At 33.9% G+C, this 16,843-nt stretch overlaps 1 protein-coding gene across 2 annotated transcripts; it reads left to right on the forward strand.

The window, feature by feature from the left end:
- Positions 1-3,934: 3,934 nt before the first annotated feature.
- On the forward strand, positions 3,935-14,355 carry LOC145792284 (putative protein phosphatase 2C 12). Of its 2 annotated transcripts, XM_082873056.1 has the most exons (5): positions 3,935-4,005; positions 4,353-4,606; positions 6,755-6,947; positions 7,751-7,922; positions 14,017-14,355. In XM_082873056.1, the coding sequence occupies exons 2-4, from the start codon at positions 4,470-4,472 to the stop codon at positions 7,904-7,906; spliced, it is 486 nt and encodes a 161-aa protein (XP_082729182.1). In that variant the 5' UTR covers positions 3,935-4,005; positions 4,353-4,469; the 3' UTR covers positions 7,907-7,922; positions 14,017-14,355. The 2 variants fall into 2 exon arrangements, with proteins under 2 accessions (XP_082729182.1, XP_082729183.1); XM_082873057.1 differs by lacking the exon at positions 6,755-6,947 and having other exon boundaries at positions 14,017-14,351.
- Positions 14,356-16,843: the final 2,488 nt, after the last annotated feature.

Raw genomic sequence — 16,843 nt, forward strand, 5'->3', positions numbered from 1 at the left:
TCAAATTGATCACTATTCAAAAAGCACCTTCATTGAGACTGGCACAATTGCTTAAACAAATCAAAAGACGTTGACAAATACATTAATACATAAACTTTGTAAAAACTCATGCAACTTCAATCATATATTAGTCCTTCACAACCGTGACTTCAGTTCATAGTGACAAATGAACCTGTTCTGCAAGCTCGTAACCCAGTTCACATGTGGATAGAACAGATAATTGAGGGTCAGGGCCTATGGTGTCCAAACCAAGTTGTTGGTCCAATTCGGGGGCTTCGACAGTCTAGTCAAAATATGTAGAATAGGTAACAGTTAGAAACTTATGTTGCTTGGGGTTCTTCTAATATTGAGGGGAGTCAAGTTGAAATACAATCTCAAACCAGGAATGTGAATGAGTCACCCGCTAATATGTGGAGTTCTAATATAAAAAATGAGTCCAATGGTAGCAAAGAGTGGGTTGTTCACAAAAAACAGAATTTGGGGGACGACACGACGTCAAAGGAAATGGTTGGGGTTCCAGTAGAGGGAGTGGGGTCCTTCGGCTGAAAAGGGCCAAAGTAAAGTTGAATTACATTCGCAGACAGGATGACAAGAATATTCACCAGGCGATTCTTGGAAGAAGTCAAGTAAGAATGATGACCACACTGATGGGAAGGAATTGGTGGTTGGCATAAAACATAATTTAGGAGCTGGTGAGACAATCTAAAGACCAAGTGGTTGGTCCAGTTGGGGGGGTAATGCAGTTCAGAAAGATGATGTTCCCTCTTCAACGGCATAGAAAAACAGAACATGTAGCTCAGTCAAGAGCTTTCCTTAACTAGGCTTCTTCAAATAGTGATGGTCTGGGTAAAGAATTTCAATCTCTAAAACTCAAGAAGATAGAGTCACCATTCAATTCCAGGAAGTCCAATAAAGATGAGGACTTTGGTACGGAAGAGGCGGCTGATAGAAAACTAAACTTGGGGCTGGATAAACAAGCTCAAAGCCAAGTGGTTGGTCTAGTTTGAGGGATTAATAAAGTTCAGATAGACAAAGTGCCCAGCATAAAGGCATATCAAACAGAATGGGCAGCTTCGTTAAAAACTTCCCTTCATTGGGCCTCTCCATCAGGACAGCACTAAGAGTCACCATTCAATTCCTGGAAGGCAAGTTAGAATGAGGACCACACTGATGGGCAGTCAAGCAATGAGAGGTTCACAAAAAACAACATTTGGGGGCTGAAAAAACAATCTCAAAGGCAAGTGGATGGTTCGTTGACACCGCAGTTCTGGAAAGGAATGGGTGCTTCGCAAAAATCAAAGTTTGGGGGCTAAAATAAAAAGGAAGGTTAATCGTCCAGTAGAGGAGCCAATACAACACAGACACGGGATAAACTCTCTACTCGACCACAACAAGCATAACACCTATCTCAGTCCACAACAACCGTTGCTTGGGGTTCAGGGGATGAGGGCTAGAATACAGTACAACTACAATCTCAGACATGATAGCACAACGAATTTGTTGTCAATGTCTAGAGTCCCAAACAAACCTAAATTTGAACTTCAAAATCCCCAATCAAAAATCAAAACCCTAATTTATCCAAAACAAACCTCAATGTGGATGATAGAAGGGAGAGGTGCGGGGATGTTTTCAGGTCTTTGTCTTCTTCGTTCTTGCTACAACTTTCGAAGTGGCCTTCGTTTTCTTCGCGTCCTTCACGACGCTCTTCGCATCTCTCTCTTCGTTGTTGTTTGTTGAACTGTAGAGTGTGTGTTGCAGAATGTTGGAGCAAATCACTTTTAACCCAAAAAAAAAAATTTGTTTAATGAAAACGGTTTTCGTAAAGTCGTATTATAAAAGGGTTTTCGTAAAGTCGTATTATAAAACGGCTTGTCTAAAATTGTTGTACGTATTAAAAATATTTTTGGCAAACAATATTTATGTTGAAAATATAAATTGGAAAAAAAAAATACTAAAAACAGTTTTACCAAAACCGTTTTTAATTAACTCAGAATTAATTACACGTTAAGTAAAAACGGCTTTTGAAAAGTCGATTTTGTGTAGGGGAATTCTATTATTTTTTTATTCACAAAAAACAGTATTGGTAAAGCCGTTTTTCTAGAAACCGACATTGCTAAAGCCATTTTACCCTATAATGAGAATAAAGACAAAAACCCACCCTAGAGAATGGCATAGTCAGGGAAATATGCTGGGGTTATCTGGAAATGGGGGTTGGAAATCAACGAAAGTCATGGTAGAATATATATATGTGGGTATTTTGGTCATTTCGTATAAGCATGCCTTTATATTTTAGCGGGAAATTCTATTTGCACACACCTAATTATTTCAGTGCACACACTTAATGAAATATTATTTTAGTGGCAATTATATCCTAAACTGAAATGATCATAATGGACAATCACTAGCACCCATAATATTATATGAAAATATTTTATGTACACATTTTAAAAAAAAAAAAAAAAATCTTAATGTACACCTTTTGAGTAAAAAAAATAAAATTAAACCATAGTTTTTCCATTGTTGTCATTTTGCTTGCTACACACTTTATACTCTTCTATGGCTTGCAAAGCAATACTCTCATAACAACTCTCATATTGCTTTAATCTCTAAATTTATACTCTATTAGTGATGAAAATGTTAGTTTTTTCGTGAAAAAAATTTCTTTTTCCTTTCACAGTTTTCAGTCTAACAACTAATGTCGAATTATTTCATTATATTCAAACATCAACTACCCAATTATTTCATTATATGCGGACATCAACTGTCGAATTGTTTCATTATATTCAGACATCAACTGCCGAATTTTTTTTTCTTTTTTGGGAACAAATTTGTTGAACTAATCACTTTTATTATGAAGTTAAGTTTTGAATTAAATGTATAATTTTGGAAAACTAGTGCCGAAATCTCCAAACCAAAAACATTAAAAAAAAAAATGAGGGTTTTGTGACAATGGAGTGCACAGAGATCTAGAAATGGTAAATGAAATAACAAAATGAAAAGATACATCATCTTCAATAATATTTTTGGAGAGTTTTCAATGGTGTTTTTAATGGAGGTTCAATAGAGTCTTCAATGAAATATTTTATCTTCACTTCAGTTCACATTGTGGTCTTGAATGGTCTTCATGTGCATTTACAATGGGTCTATAAATTTGGAAACAAGGTCACTCAACAATTGTGTGAAAAGAAGGATTGAGTAATGTGTGTACAATGATTATGAGTGAATGATATAATTGTAACCTTTAGTGAGTGGATTGAGAAAATTAATTAATAATCAAATTAATAAGTGTGTATACTGAGAGAATATATATACTGAGATAATTAAATGTGTGAAAATAGAATTTTTCTACTTTAGCTAGTAGATTTTTGGCCAACAAAAATTTAACATTAAATTTATGGATCGAATGCCCTTAAAAAGAATATATATTGCACATATATTAAAATTATATTATATAGAATATAATAAAAACTTAATAATATTATATATATTTTATAAAATTAATAATATAGTATACACATTATATATGTAATATTATTATTTATTTATTATTACATTTGTGGGTTGGGTAGAGTTTGGATGAAAAATACTCTCTCTCACCCTGAACTCAATCGGGTTTTTTATTTTTTTTTATAAAATCGACTCTACCCTATTTGATCATTCCCAAACCCATCTTATTAAAATTAAAGAGTGTCGAGAGCCCAATAAATGAAAATATCTTGTCATTTCTATGCGAGTGCCACATAAAAATGGAAAATTTTCTTGTGTTAGGTAATAAGTTAGCGAAAATAAATAGAAGGTTAAAACTGAAATCAAATCGAAAATTATAATCAAAGAAATTAAAATATCACAGCTAATTTGTTATAACTATAGTTTTTTTTTTTTAAATAAAAAAAAAAAGAAAAGAAAAAGAAAATGGACGAAAACAAAAGAGAGGGACACAACCCAACAGCTTCATTTGCGCTCCTCACTCGGTTTGTGTTCCTTTCTTCACTTCTCTCTATTTCTGTAAGTTTTTTCTCTTCTCTTTTTCCCTTTCCTCCATCTTCCTCCTCTTTCTTTCTCAATCATTCTCGCCGCCTATTCATCGCATTTAAACGAAAGCATATTATCTACAAACAAACAATGTGACTTGCATTGCACTTTCGTAAATTGAGTTGTAAATTCTTATATACCGAGTTATTTATATATGCTTCTTGGTCATGAAATTGCTTGTTTCCATTCTTCGTGCAGTTATTTCTTTTGACGATCTGGATAATTTTGTTTCAAGTCTTTCTAATCAGATTTGTATGTATTTTGGTTGGATTTGTTGGTTAAAAAGCTTCGAATGATGTGTTCTTTGTTGTTTGGGTTAGGATTTTTGTGTGGATTTGATTGGAACAAGAGCGCATGGAGGATTAACTGAACAATGTCCTCTAAGGGTGAACATCTGACTGTCCCGCTTTCTGTGTTGCTCAATCGCGAATTGGCCAATGAGAAGATTGAGAGGCCAGAGATTTCTCATGGTCAGGCTTGCGAAAGTAAGAAAGGGGAGGATTTCACATTTGTCAAGACAGAATGCCAACGTGTCGTTGCAGGAGATGATGTTTCTACATATTCTGTTTTCGGGGTATGTTTTCATGTCTTTTATATTTATGGAAATCTTTCGTGTTTCTAAACCAATGCGGTTATGCTGCTTTGTTGCATTTAAGAGCTATGTTACCTGGAACATGATTTGTTCTGGTACGTAGAACGAGAATGGAAACGCAGTACACCATGTGTTCTAAATTGTGGTAGGATTGTACACTTTTATTAGAATTTAAGATACTATAGTCTAGTGAATTTTTTAACAATTAGGCATCCAATAAAATGTAGGTTTTTTTTTCCAAATTACTCATATCACAACACATTTTTATGAACATTATGATAAAAAATATGTTTTGTCATGTTAAAATTACATTCACCTTAGATTTTAGCTCATTATATTTGATTTGATTTGATTTTTTTTTATTATTTTTTTATTTTTTTACTCATAATGAAACCTAAAGGAAATATATTGGAACAAACTTTTGGGATCGCTTTGGATTGCCAAATTTACTGTTTTAGAATAAAATGTATCATGTTTCGGAATGTGCGTTCCAAAATGTAATTCTCTAGGGTATCAACATTTTCTGATAACACTGTTTAAGAGTGTGATAGCAACCCTAGGAAGAAGGATTATGGTATCAATATTAGAGGCTTAGCCAATATAGACTGAGGAGTTATTCAAGATATATTGCTTGGATTTTTGATGTTATGACAAAGTTCATCGGCAATTGTTTACATTAACTGTGGAGAGAGAGAGAGAGAGAGAGAGAGAGAGAGAGATTAATGTTATTAAAGCGTTAGTTTGGGGATTGGTTGTTTTTAGTGGATGGACAGGAAGTTGGTTTTAATTTGTGGTATGCATATTTAAGTTGAGCTGATTGTTGAACTTTGAAAGAAAATTTAATTTTCAAAGAAGACGGAATAACGAGGAATTTTGAACTCTTCAGTAATTTTGAAAAAATTATTCAACTTGTTTTATGTAAATTAAATTAATATTGTAAAAAAATTTCATTAATTTATTAAAAAATAGTTTTTTTTGCATATGAGAATGGTACTTTTATTTTGACAAATATCTATTATATGTTATTAGAGTATTTCATGTTTATTGATTTATGCCTACTTATTATGGACAAGCTATTTGAGTAATGTATGTATTGATGCATGCATATCTTTAATTAAGGAACTATACTTCTAGAATTAAAGAATTATACATTGTTTTATTTTCGCAAGATATTTTTTTTATAACTACATTTATTTTTCTACTTATTTTTAAAGGTGCTAAATTATCTTATGGTACATGATACAATGCGTGATTCAAAAAAAAAAAAAAAAAAAAAAAGGGATACACGATTTGTATCCTAATTTGACAACTATGGGTGTGAATATATTTCTAGAGAGATGTTTTGAAAGCTTAAGTAGCTCAAAGTTTGTATAGTGTAATGGAGTTAGTTAAATATTGTATGCTTATTTATCAAGGCTATCTATACATCTTATGCATTTATCATAGCTTTATATTGAACCACTAAATTGCTATTAATATCATAAACATGGTTCATTTTATGCTTTTGTTGTTAAGAGCGTGCCAATGTTATATATACGACTCCTGAGGAACTTAGAATTGCATCTCAGTTAATGTGCCAAATTTATTCTTTTTCCAATCTGCAAATCTAGAATAATATATTCGAGACATTTGGGGCAAAATGAATAGAATGATAACTAGAAAGTAGAAACACATGCAGACTCTTGACTTCTATGTTGAATAGGATTAAGTCGATTGCTTTCATTTGGGCTTCAATTTCTTATGATCTCCAAGCCATAAGAACTATTGCATATTGTAGAGAGTCATGCCTTCTAGCCTTCTTGGGTTCGTTTATTCCAATGGTTTTTCATTTGGTAATTCCTAAATTTGAAGTGTGATGGTTGCTTTCTTTAGTACTAGTCAATTGGGAACTGGTGGTATGTGAAATCTACTTAGCAATCCATTGTATTTCTTTTGTTTCCTAGCAGTTTGGGATCATATTATGTTGCAAAGCTTGTGTTTCCTTTGCAGTCTTAGAGAAGCTGAAAATCAAGGCTATTTTTAGGACCTTTTTGAGACATTCATCTCAAAGCATGAATTTTTGGTCCTTTGACATTTGTAGTTCTTCACTCGAGACTTTTTTTCTCTCTTGTGGTATGTTTGGTATGGCAGAAAGAAGGCAAGAAAAAAGTGGAAGGGGAACAGAAGTGGAGGGTTCCACCGTTTGGGAGGAAGAAGGGGAGGGAAGGCAGAGGAGGATGTCCTTTCCTCTCCAACCCACCAAAACTCATACAACCAAGGTGGGTACGTGAGGATAGAGAAAGAGAGGGAGAAGAGAGGAAAAAGGTTCAGTGGATTTTTGAAGGTATGGAATTGCTTTTTTGACCTCAATTTTACACAACAAACTTTCATTCATAAACGATAGTCAATCATTTTAGAAATTTTTTTCTTCTTTTCCCTTTCTTCTCCTCAATTAAACACATAACAAAGAAGACTCCCAATCCCTTCCCTAAGGTATCTAGTTTCCTTCTTTCCATTCTCATTACTAACATGGCATTAGTTTCTAGGTTTCGGTCTTGTATGCTTTCTTCTCTTCAAACTTTGTCCCAGAGAAGAAATAGGCTAGTCCTCACCGGCAAGCAAACTCATTTGTTGAACTAGGAGCGCACCGGAGGAGCAGCAATGTTTTATTTGTGTTTTTCTTTCCTTTCTATGCTTTGAGAACTGAGAGGAGCTGATTCTAGTAAAGTACTTTTCACCAATAATTATTTGTTTTAATAGAATTAACTTCCTTACATGTATATTTATGTATATAATCTGTTATACTTCTGTATATTTTATTTGAAACTGTAAGATATAGTTCAGCTTTATAGTTCATTTACTATCGGCCATATAATCTGTTATACTTCTGTATATTTTATTTGAAACTGTAAGATATAGTTCAGCTTTATAGTTCATTTACTATCTGCCATCAACCTGATCATTAGTCTTTATCTTTGCTTGCACATTTCATTTAATGGATGTCAATCATTGCAGATTACCCACTTTGCAATCTTTGGAGACTGGCGTGCCATCTTTATCACTAATTCTAGTTACCTTATTTATTTCATTATTTTTTTTAGTTTTGTTTAAAATTTCCATGGTTTGCTCTACTATCTTATTTTGCAGATATTTGATGGACACAATGGGTCTGCTGCTGCTATATACTCCAAGGAGAATCTATTGAATAATGTTTTGGCTGCTATTCCATCAGATCTCAACAGAGATGAGTGGGTTGCAGCATTGCCAAGGGCTTTGGTTGCAGGGTTTGTAAAAACTGATTAGGATTTTCAAGAGAAAGGTATGGGTTGTTTCTGTGTTAGTTCTTATCAACATGCATTCCTGATCTGGTCATATCATGGTCAAGAGAAACAGTCATGTGGGTTAAGTAACTGTTTAAAATAATAATAATAATAATAATAATAATAATAATAATAATAATAATATCAGTGCTATCATAAGTTTGACAAGGTAGTTATGACAGTGAAGTGGTCCGGAGTTTGTCCACTGTAGAATATCATGCTCATGCACTGGCAGAAATTCACATTCCTGTCAAGAGTCAAGACTTCGAGGTTTAGGAATGCGGATTCATCTATGCATGTCCTCTGAAAAGCACACTACACATGGCATGAGTAGTGCAGAGCAGAGACCCTCATGGTTGAGAAGGACTGGTGTGTAACTCAATTAGAAAGTAACTAAATTCAAACTGATGAAATAGAAATATAAATACTTCAGTGAAATGGCAGAGTATACTCACTGAAGAATATCTTGAGCATGCACCATGCACACTGCTGGAACACCCCTTAAAGTCTAGACATGTATATTTATTGGATCATAATATATAAATCGTGCAAAGACATAATTTGTAGATGCATTTATAAATCTACTTTGTGAACCATAACTCATTGCTTAACTGAGCATTGTTTATTTAGGCATTGATATTCTCCGTTTACATTTTTTATACTTCATTTCACTGGTGAACTTTCAGATCAATAAAACTATATATATTGTTGTGGACTTTTAACATCCTTACCCATATTATACCACGACTAGAAGACTGATAATGTTGAAGAGATAAAGGGTTTGAAAGAGAGAATAGAGGTGAAGGTTCTGCAAGAGAGATGTATCGGTTTTAACATCTATGAAAATCAACTAATAACTATTTTTTTTTAGGCCAAATGGTAGGTTAAAGTTTCATATAAAAAAAAAAGGTTGAAATATCTACAAGAAGGAGAGGTTAAAAAGTTTGTGAAAAAATAAAAGAAAAGAAAAGAAAATCAAATAGCTAAGAAGTATACTGCATTCGTGTTCCGTTTATCTCTCTAGCACTTTAAAAAGAAGAAAAGAAAAAAGGCAGAAAGAAATATTGTAGAAAAAAATCTTATATAACTGTGTGGAGACATATCTATTTCAGTAACCAATACTGCAGGAGAGCTTTTTGAAGATGAGGTTCATTAATTTTTTGGAAATAGAATTATGGAGTCATGTTCTCTGGAAAACAGTTTCGTCATTGGATTTTTAGATGGTTATCTACATAAATGAACTTTTATATTGGTCGTGCTGTATAGTCTTTTGTGTTTGTAATAATATTGCATACACCATATTTTTGATAAGTGGATTGCTTGGAGTACCTGTCACGACCCCATTCCGCCCTTAGAAGAATGGTGCCGTGATGGCCAGTAATCCGAGATTACTGAAGGCCAACTTTCAAAATTCACACACAATCAGAGTATAAATATATAGGGCTCACAAGTGCGGAAGCAATAATCTAAAATACAAGTGGTCCATAAGAGCAGTGCATAAGTCAAATGGAATGGCATACATCTTTACATAGCTTTACAACTTGAATACAAATAGAAATGAAGTATAAAAATACATTTTTCATCTTGATCAAAAGGTTTCTCCAGCCGACATGTGTAAATTACAAGCATTATAAGCCGAGAAGCATAATTTTCAAGACTGCCGACATGAATATAAGTTAGGCCGACATAACAAAAACCCAAAACAAGCTTGCGAGTCACACCTAGGCGTCACCGCCTTCCTACTCATCACCTACATATATATATAGAGAGGGTGAGCTTGGATACTCAGTGAATGGTACAAGTAATAAAGGGTTTGCATGTATGGCATCCGAGATCTTTAACAAAACAATACATAATCATAGCTTATGACAAACGTGGGATAAATCGAGTTCATCTAACAAATCTGTCGAGCCTCATCAATCAAAGTCTTTCAAGTTTCATGGGTGACATTAACAAGGATTGTGCTACAAATGCCATCAAAACAAAGCTTACTTGATACATTGCCATCCAAAACAGAGTTTATACTTGGTACATAAAATAGGGATATCATTCATGCTTAACAAATACTTTTATCAAAACAAGGCAAAGCTTTATCAAAACGTTATAACATAACTTTATTAAAAATACCACTCACATAGTTCTTCAACATCGGGGTCAAGCGAGAGTCCAAGTCCTACAAACACATGGCAAAGTCTATTGAATGCACTTTCAAACAAGCTTTACATAGGTGCAAATGATCTCGGCATTCCTTCAAAACTAAGTCGAACCAAGAAAAAACACTGTTTCTCCTCTCGGGAAAAACATGCTGGGTACTAATCAGGCTATTGCCGAGGTCTCACACCTTCTTGCCGAGGTGTGGTTCCGGTGGCCACGCTCAAGGAAATGAAGTCGGGAAAATCTGGGTTTCCCTCTGCTGAAGAACATGAAACACATGAATGCTCAATCTTAACTTGTCACTACGAAATCTAGAACTTCATGCTATGAATTTAAAAACATGGACCTGGGTACCCATACTCGAAGGTCCTATGAAAACAAACACAAAAGCATGAATCTTAATGCAAACTTTCGGATCAAATAAGGTTTTTATTCAAGAACACATGAATACTACTTTCTCTTTCTAAAACCAAACTTTCAATCAATGCATGGCTTGCAAATCAGGTTCGATCATGCAATGCAGCTAGATGATTAACAAGAACAACAAGGGTAGGTCAAGAATCTAACCTTAATACACGAATTAACGGTTAGATCTCTAAGAATCAAGCTCGAAGATCCACTCCTCCACTCTAAAACTCCTTCTTCCTTCTAGAGCTTCTCTCTCTCAAGGCAAAGATATGATACAAAATGATAGGTTCTACTCACTGCCGGCTGATTTAACACTCAGCTCGGACACGTGGCAACGGCTGGTTGGTTCTCCTCGAAAAGGTGGCTGATAGACCAGACAAAGTATGGCGAAAGGGTGTTTAACAAGTAAAGCGGCATGGCACTCTGACAAGGTACTGACATCGGGTGAAAACATCGGCTCCGGTAGGTGAGGTATCTATGATCTCGGCTAGGACGGACAACACTTGGCCTAGCTGTGCCACACCTCGGCCTAGATGTGCCACACCTCGGTCTAGGTCGCACCAATCCGGAACCAGATCACTAGGGTTCAAGGATAACATCTCGACCTAGATGATACACCTCTCGGGCTTGATGATACACCTCGGCCTAGAAAATGACATCTCGGCCAATATACAGGGACGAAGGTAGAGGTCAACCGAAGTAGTTTCAAGATGGTTCTGGCTTTAAGGTGACCTCGGCTAGACTTACTAGAAAAGAACACGACTCAACAAGTAAATTTCACATAAGTACAAACCAAGACAAAAATCTCATTCTAGTTAAGACAAGTCAAGAAAATTCACTACTGCAACTTAGCAAAACAAGATTATACAAATGCTCATGCCCGAGGCTAAGGTGGGGAATGAGGGTCACCACAGTACCTTCATTCTAACGCTTATTATTTGCTTTTTAAATGTAAAGCTTTATTATATAATTGGTAAAAATAACCTATATGGCCAGGAAAGTTGATCGATCTGTTCTAAATTCTAATGTGTTTGATGGGGAAACAATAACCCTAGCCCTATGAGAATGTGTAAATTGTGCACTTTCACAACTTATAATTACATGGACTCGGGTATGAGTATTGGGTGCGGTGCGTATTTAGAGATCGGACTCATTAAATATGAAATTTACAGGTGTACAGATTCGGCTCATATTTTTGTATTTTCAATTTATTATGTGAGATAAAATGGTATAATATGTAACATATAGCGTCAAAAAGGTGTTTTATAGCCATACACAACAAATGATACATATAAGAAGTTTTAAATACAAATATATGCGAAGTGTCCAATGGAAAGTATTGGACACATATCCCACACCCTTGTTTGAGGGTTAGGAGTCTGACACAAATATTTGATTTATTTTGGATAGTCCATGTAACATAATGTGTAGGTGTCATATAAATCTTTGATTTGGCCATACACTTGTGTCATACATTTGAGTGTTAGAACAGTAGAACGGATAGTCCATGTAACATAACGGATATTTTTAACTTTTTTTTTTTTTAATCAATCAGTAGGAGATTACTTACAAATATGACTAGCGGATGGCACACACAATACATATGCAATTCAAATAAGTAAAAATAAAAGAAAATAATATTATAATATGTACTTAGCTTAAGTGGTATGAGTCTTACATTAAACCTATGGTCATGGGTTCAAGCCTTACCCATCTCTTTGTGTATTTTTTTTTTTTTTTAATAAAAAATAATGTCACATGGCATGAGGAGAGCAAAGGTTTCACTACACTAATTGAGGCTTTCACTTAATAATAGAATAGATATAGAAGATAGATAGATAGATAGATAGATAGATAGATAGATGATAACTATTACATCAAACTAGAAAATTAAAGTCCAACAATATACCAAGCTCAATAACCATAACCGCGTCTAACAATACACAAAGCCCAAACTTGATAAGAAATAATCTACCTACAATTCCTAGGGGTATAACACCACAAACGATATCAAATTTCTCTCCATAAGAGTTGAAATCCGTAACTTTATTCCACAAAGTGGTGCTACATAACCATTAAGCCAAAGGCTGTGATTAGGATAAACTCTTAGCTAAGTTTCACTTTTTATAAAAAGATAATGATATATAAACGAAGTGTTTTGCAACAAGTGGCCTAAGACATGCATTGAATAATACTATTAATCACCTCCACTATCATAGAAAAGAAAAAAAGGGAAAAACAGATAGGGAAAGTATATTGAGAGCCATGAATTAGTAACCCAATTGTTAATGCAACCTATGTTATTGTTCCTAAACCATGGGTCTCCAATTAATGCCTATGTTTGGTTATATTTGGGTGGTAGTGGGCTGCCAAAGGAAAAGTTCTTGCAACATTTTTCTTTCTCTCTCTGTCTCTCTCTCTCTCTCTCTCTGTCTCTCTCTCTCTTTGCTCAAATAAATTGTGCATAATTTTAGTTTGGGTATCATTTTAGTTTTCCCTTATTTTGCTTTAAAGTTAATGATTTTGGTTGTGATTTTTGAATCAATTTGATGGGTTTTGAAATGGGTTTGAATCTTTAGTTTCTGAAATTCCTCGCTCCTCTTTCTTTGTTGATTTCATTATTTTTACTAGTTACCAAACAGAAATTTCCAACTCTAGAGCAGGAACTGAACTAATTGACATGATTCTTACCAAGATAATCTCTTTTTCCTTCTCTTTCTGCTCTGTTTTGTTACCCAGAAAAGGTGCAAAATAAAAACATTTGAATGTGTTCTGAATGTTTTAACTATAAGACCATTACACGGTTGGTCCAATTGATTCAGGGTGCTAGCATATGCTTAAATGAATTTTATTTGTGACATGGTACTAGACGTATTGCTGTTATACCGATGGAGCAATGAGTGATTTGATTGTTTCATTAAACATCATTTTCTCGAGTGGAAGATTGGAATATGATGTTGGGAATGTTTACTCCAAATCTAGATAGAGCTTGGAGCTGGTTGTTCCCTTTTAAAAACCTTCTTTTTGTGCTTCCCTCCTTGCTACCTACATAAGAATCCAGATGTGACTTCTCCTATAGCCAGTTTGGTACAGGGGAAGCTCCTTTGCCTTTTCCTCCTTGCACTCAACTGATTTGTCATATAGGCTAGGTGTACAGGGGGTTATAATGAGGGGTCATGGGGCCTTCCAATTTTTTGAGAGCAAAACCATGTAGAAATGAGATACCACCTTAATTTTTAGGAGGACATGATTGATTTGTAAACACTTTTATAGGCAAGTTTAGTGGTAATGGTTTGTGACAAAAAAAAAAATACACGATTGTATACCATCTTAGCAATTTTGTCCTTTTGCTTACATTGTTGCTTTTGAAATAGTATAATAGCTTCAATAAAGCAGTTATATTTTCATACATAGTATTGCTTATTAGGGGATGATTTCAATGCTTTATTGTGAAATAGATTGTTAAATTGATTATTAGGGGGTGATTTGAATGCTTGATTTTGGTTATTATTTTGATACAACCTTTTGTAGGTCTCATGAGGAAATGTCTCTGAAGATGATAATAGCAGCTTTCTGGCCTTTAAGTTCGACTGGGCGTCTGAAAAATCTTGGCTTCTAAAAATAATACATAAGTTTATTAGTAGCATAATCACTAGACAAATTTTTAGAGATTATTTGAGATTTTTTCCTCTATTTTTTTTTTAAAAAAATATTTTTTCTTCTATGTTGAGATATGTGTGATTTTCAACAGGAAATGATAATTGGTTGCTCTGGTGTGATTTTCTTCTCTTATAACCAGTTCAAGGAGTTCAAGGATTTTCTAGTGTTTATTATTGTTAAATATTTCATTTCGCCTCTGAACTCTTTTTTATGCTTTTACTCCAACTTTAATTACTTTTCTTATTTTCCTGTTGTTTATCCTCTTTCGTTTTAGAGTTCAAAAGAGAAGTGTTTCTTATATGATATTGTTGCGAGTATGCCACTTATCTCTTTTCACTTCCTTCGGTTTATGTGTGTTATTTTGTGTTTATAATTTTTTTTTTCTTGACTTGCTTAGCAAGGATGTTTTTATTTTTAATTTTTGTGTTGATATGAAGTTTATATTTTACAGTCATAAAGTTTGTTAATAAGACCAAAATGTTTATGATTGAGTTACTTGTTGTACTTTGAATAGTTGATTAGGAAATGTTTATTTTCAAAATATACAACTAAACATATTTTCAAATTTTACAAAAACAAAAAAATCTTTTCAAAATTAACTTAAACTTGATTCATATTTTGACTTCAAATTTTTAGCAACAAATGGGATAAATTATATTTTAACCTAGCAATTTTATATTCAATTACATTTTGATTTCATCATTATATGCACTGTGCCTTTAGGCACGGGTATACACTAGTGTTATTATAAGTTGTCACATTACTTTCTTTATTTTTTTTACACATATTTTCATAAAAAAAATAAAAAACCAACATTCCAAACCATTGTAATTTCACTTAAAATGTAAAGAAATTAATTGTCATAATTGATAGTGAAAGAACTATAGTGAAATTACAAAAAATGCAAGGGGCTAGAGTGTAATATTAACTCAATTAAAAACCACCCAAAAGTCTGCAATGGAGAACTTGTAGTTTATGAAGTGTTGAAGACACACACACACATACACGCACACTTTCACATACACACACACACACACACAGAGAGAGAGAGAGAGAGAGAGAGAGAGAGAGAGAGAGAGAGAGAGAGTTGCTAGTGAAGGAAATGAAGTTGAAATGGAAATGTCAACACTTTCTACATTGATACCCCAACTTTATATAGAAAAAAATAAACCTACCTTTCAGGATAAAAGCAAAGAATATGGAAAGTTTCCACATACACGCACACTTTCACACACTCACAGAGAGAGAGAGAGAGAGAGAGAGAGAGGGAGAGAGATACTAGTGAAGGAAATGAAGTTGAAATGGAAATGTCAAAACTTTCCACATTGATACCCCAACTTTATATGGAAAAAAATGAACCTATCTTTCAAGATAAAAGCCAAGAATATGAAAAAAAAAAAAAAAAAAAAAAAAAAAAAAAAATGAACCTACCTTTCAGGATAAAAGCCAAGAAACTTTTCATCTCTCCCTCTCTAAAGTTGTGTAACCATCTCTACATCTCTGTCTTTTTTCCCAAGAAACAAACAAACAATGGATTAAAAAGTTCTTTTTTCTCAACAACCACCACAATCTATCTCCAAAAAATCCTTAAAATTTTCTCAATCGTTTCAAAAACTTCTTCGATCCATTTTTGGCCCCAAACAAGCGAAAGCAGGATTGCAAGACCCATTTCATTTTGGTAAATTATTTATTTTCATTTTAAATTAGTTATTTCATTTTTGGTAAATCAAAAATCATACAATGATAGCGATTTACTGATTTAGCATCACACATACCCCAAAAAAAATAAAATGAATCCTTCATTTTAATATGAACCTGCAATAAATTGATGAAGCATGTATGGAATTTGTCAAGATTTATAGCGGTATAGTCTTTTATTATTTTGTTAAATAAGATTTGTAGCTTGAGTTATGTAACGCCCTCAAAAAAATAACATTAAACCCATCAAATAAGACATGCATTGATATGTAAAAGTTCCACATTCTTCCATTCTTCAGAATTTCATTACAAAAGTATTACATGTTAACAACAAAAGTAAATGCCCTATGGGCTTACAGCTTTCCAAGTTAACACTTGGTTACAACAAAAGAGTACTAACTCGTTTACACATTAAGCCCTTGGCTTGAATTTACATGTAATACATCAAAAAGTAAGACGACAAAAGTATGTCCGCCTCTAGCCTCCCAAGCTATGTCCTTGGAGGTGGCATGCTACCTGTACCTGAAAATGATATTCCCATATAGGGTGAGCCACAGCCCAGTAGAAATGCACTAAACCAACCATGAACAATGACTAAAAGATTAGCAATTGATAGATGGCCAACACTGATACATTCACATAAATCACATATTTATGTCATACGACTTATGAGTCCAAGTTACTTGTCATTTTCCCTTTTTCAACAGATAAACATGTCAGCTCTATCATCATTTCAACAGATATGTATAAAAACTATATCCCACATTCACAGATAAGCATATAAGCTATATCTACATTCTCAACAGATATGTATATCGACAATATCCCACATCCACAGATAAGCATATAAGCTGTATCCACACTTCACAAAGATAAGCATATGAGCTCTATCTTCACTTCTCTAGACAAGCATATGAGCTGTATCTACGGAGTTCATCCCCTATCTTCTCCCAACACTATCCGGTTTAGAGGTACATCCCCTAACTTCTCCTAAACCGCG

This window comes from Camellia sinensis, chromosome 6, assembly GCF_055761805.1.
Source record: "Camellia sinensis isolate YWXY chromosome 6, ASM5576180v1, whole genome shotgun sequence".
NCBI lineage: Eukaryota > Viridiplantae > Streptophyta > Magnoliopsida > Ericales > Theaceae > Camellia > Camellia sinensis.

What these genes read in the sequence shown, in the direction of transcription:
- LOC145792284 (XM_082873056.1), top strand. Translation starts at nt 4,470, where the DNA reads ATGAGAAGATTGAGAGGCCAGAGATTTCTCATGGTCAGGCTTGCGAAA. An exon ending in CTACATATTCTGTTTTCGGG is followed by an intron (nt 4,607 to 6,754) that starts GTATGTTTTCAT and finishes TTGGTATGGCAG; the next exon opens with AAAGAAGGCAAGAAAAAAGT. An exon ending in GGTTCAGTGGATTTTTGAAG is followed by an intron (nt 6,948 to 7,750) that starts GTATGGAATTGC and finishes CTTATTTTGCAG; the next exon opens with ATATTTGATGGACACAATGG.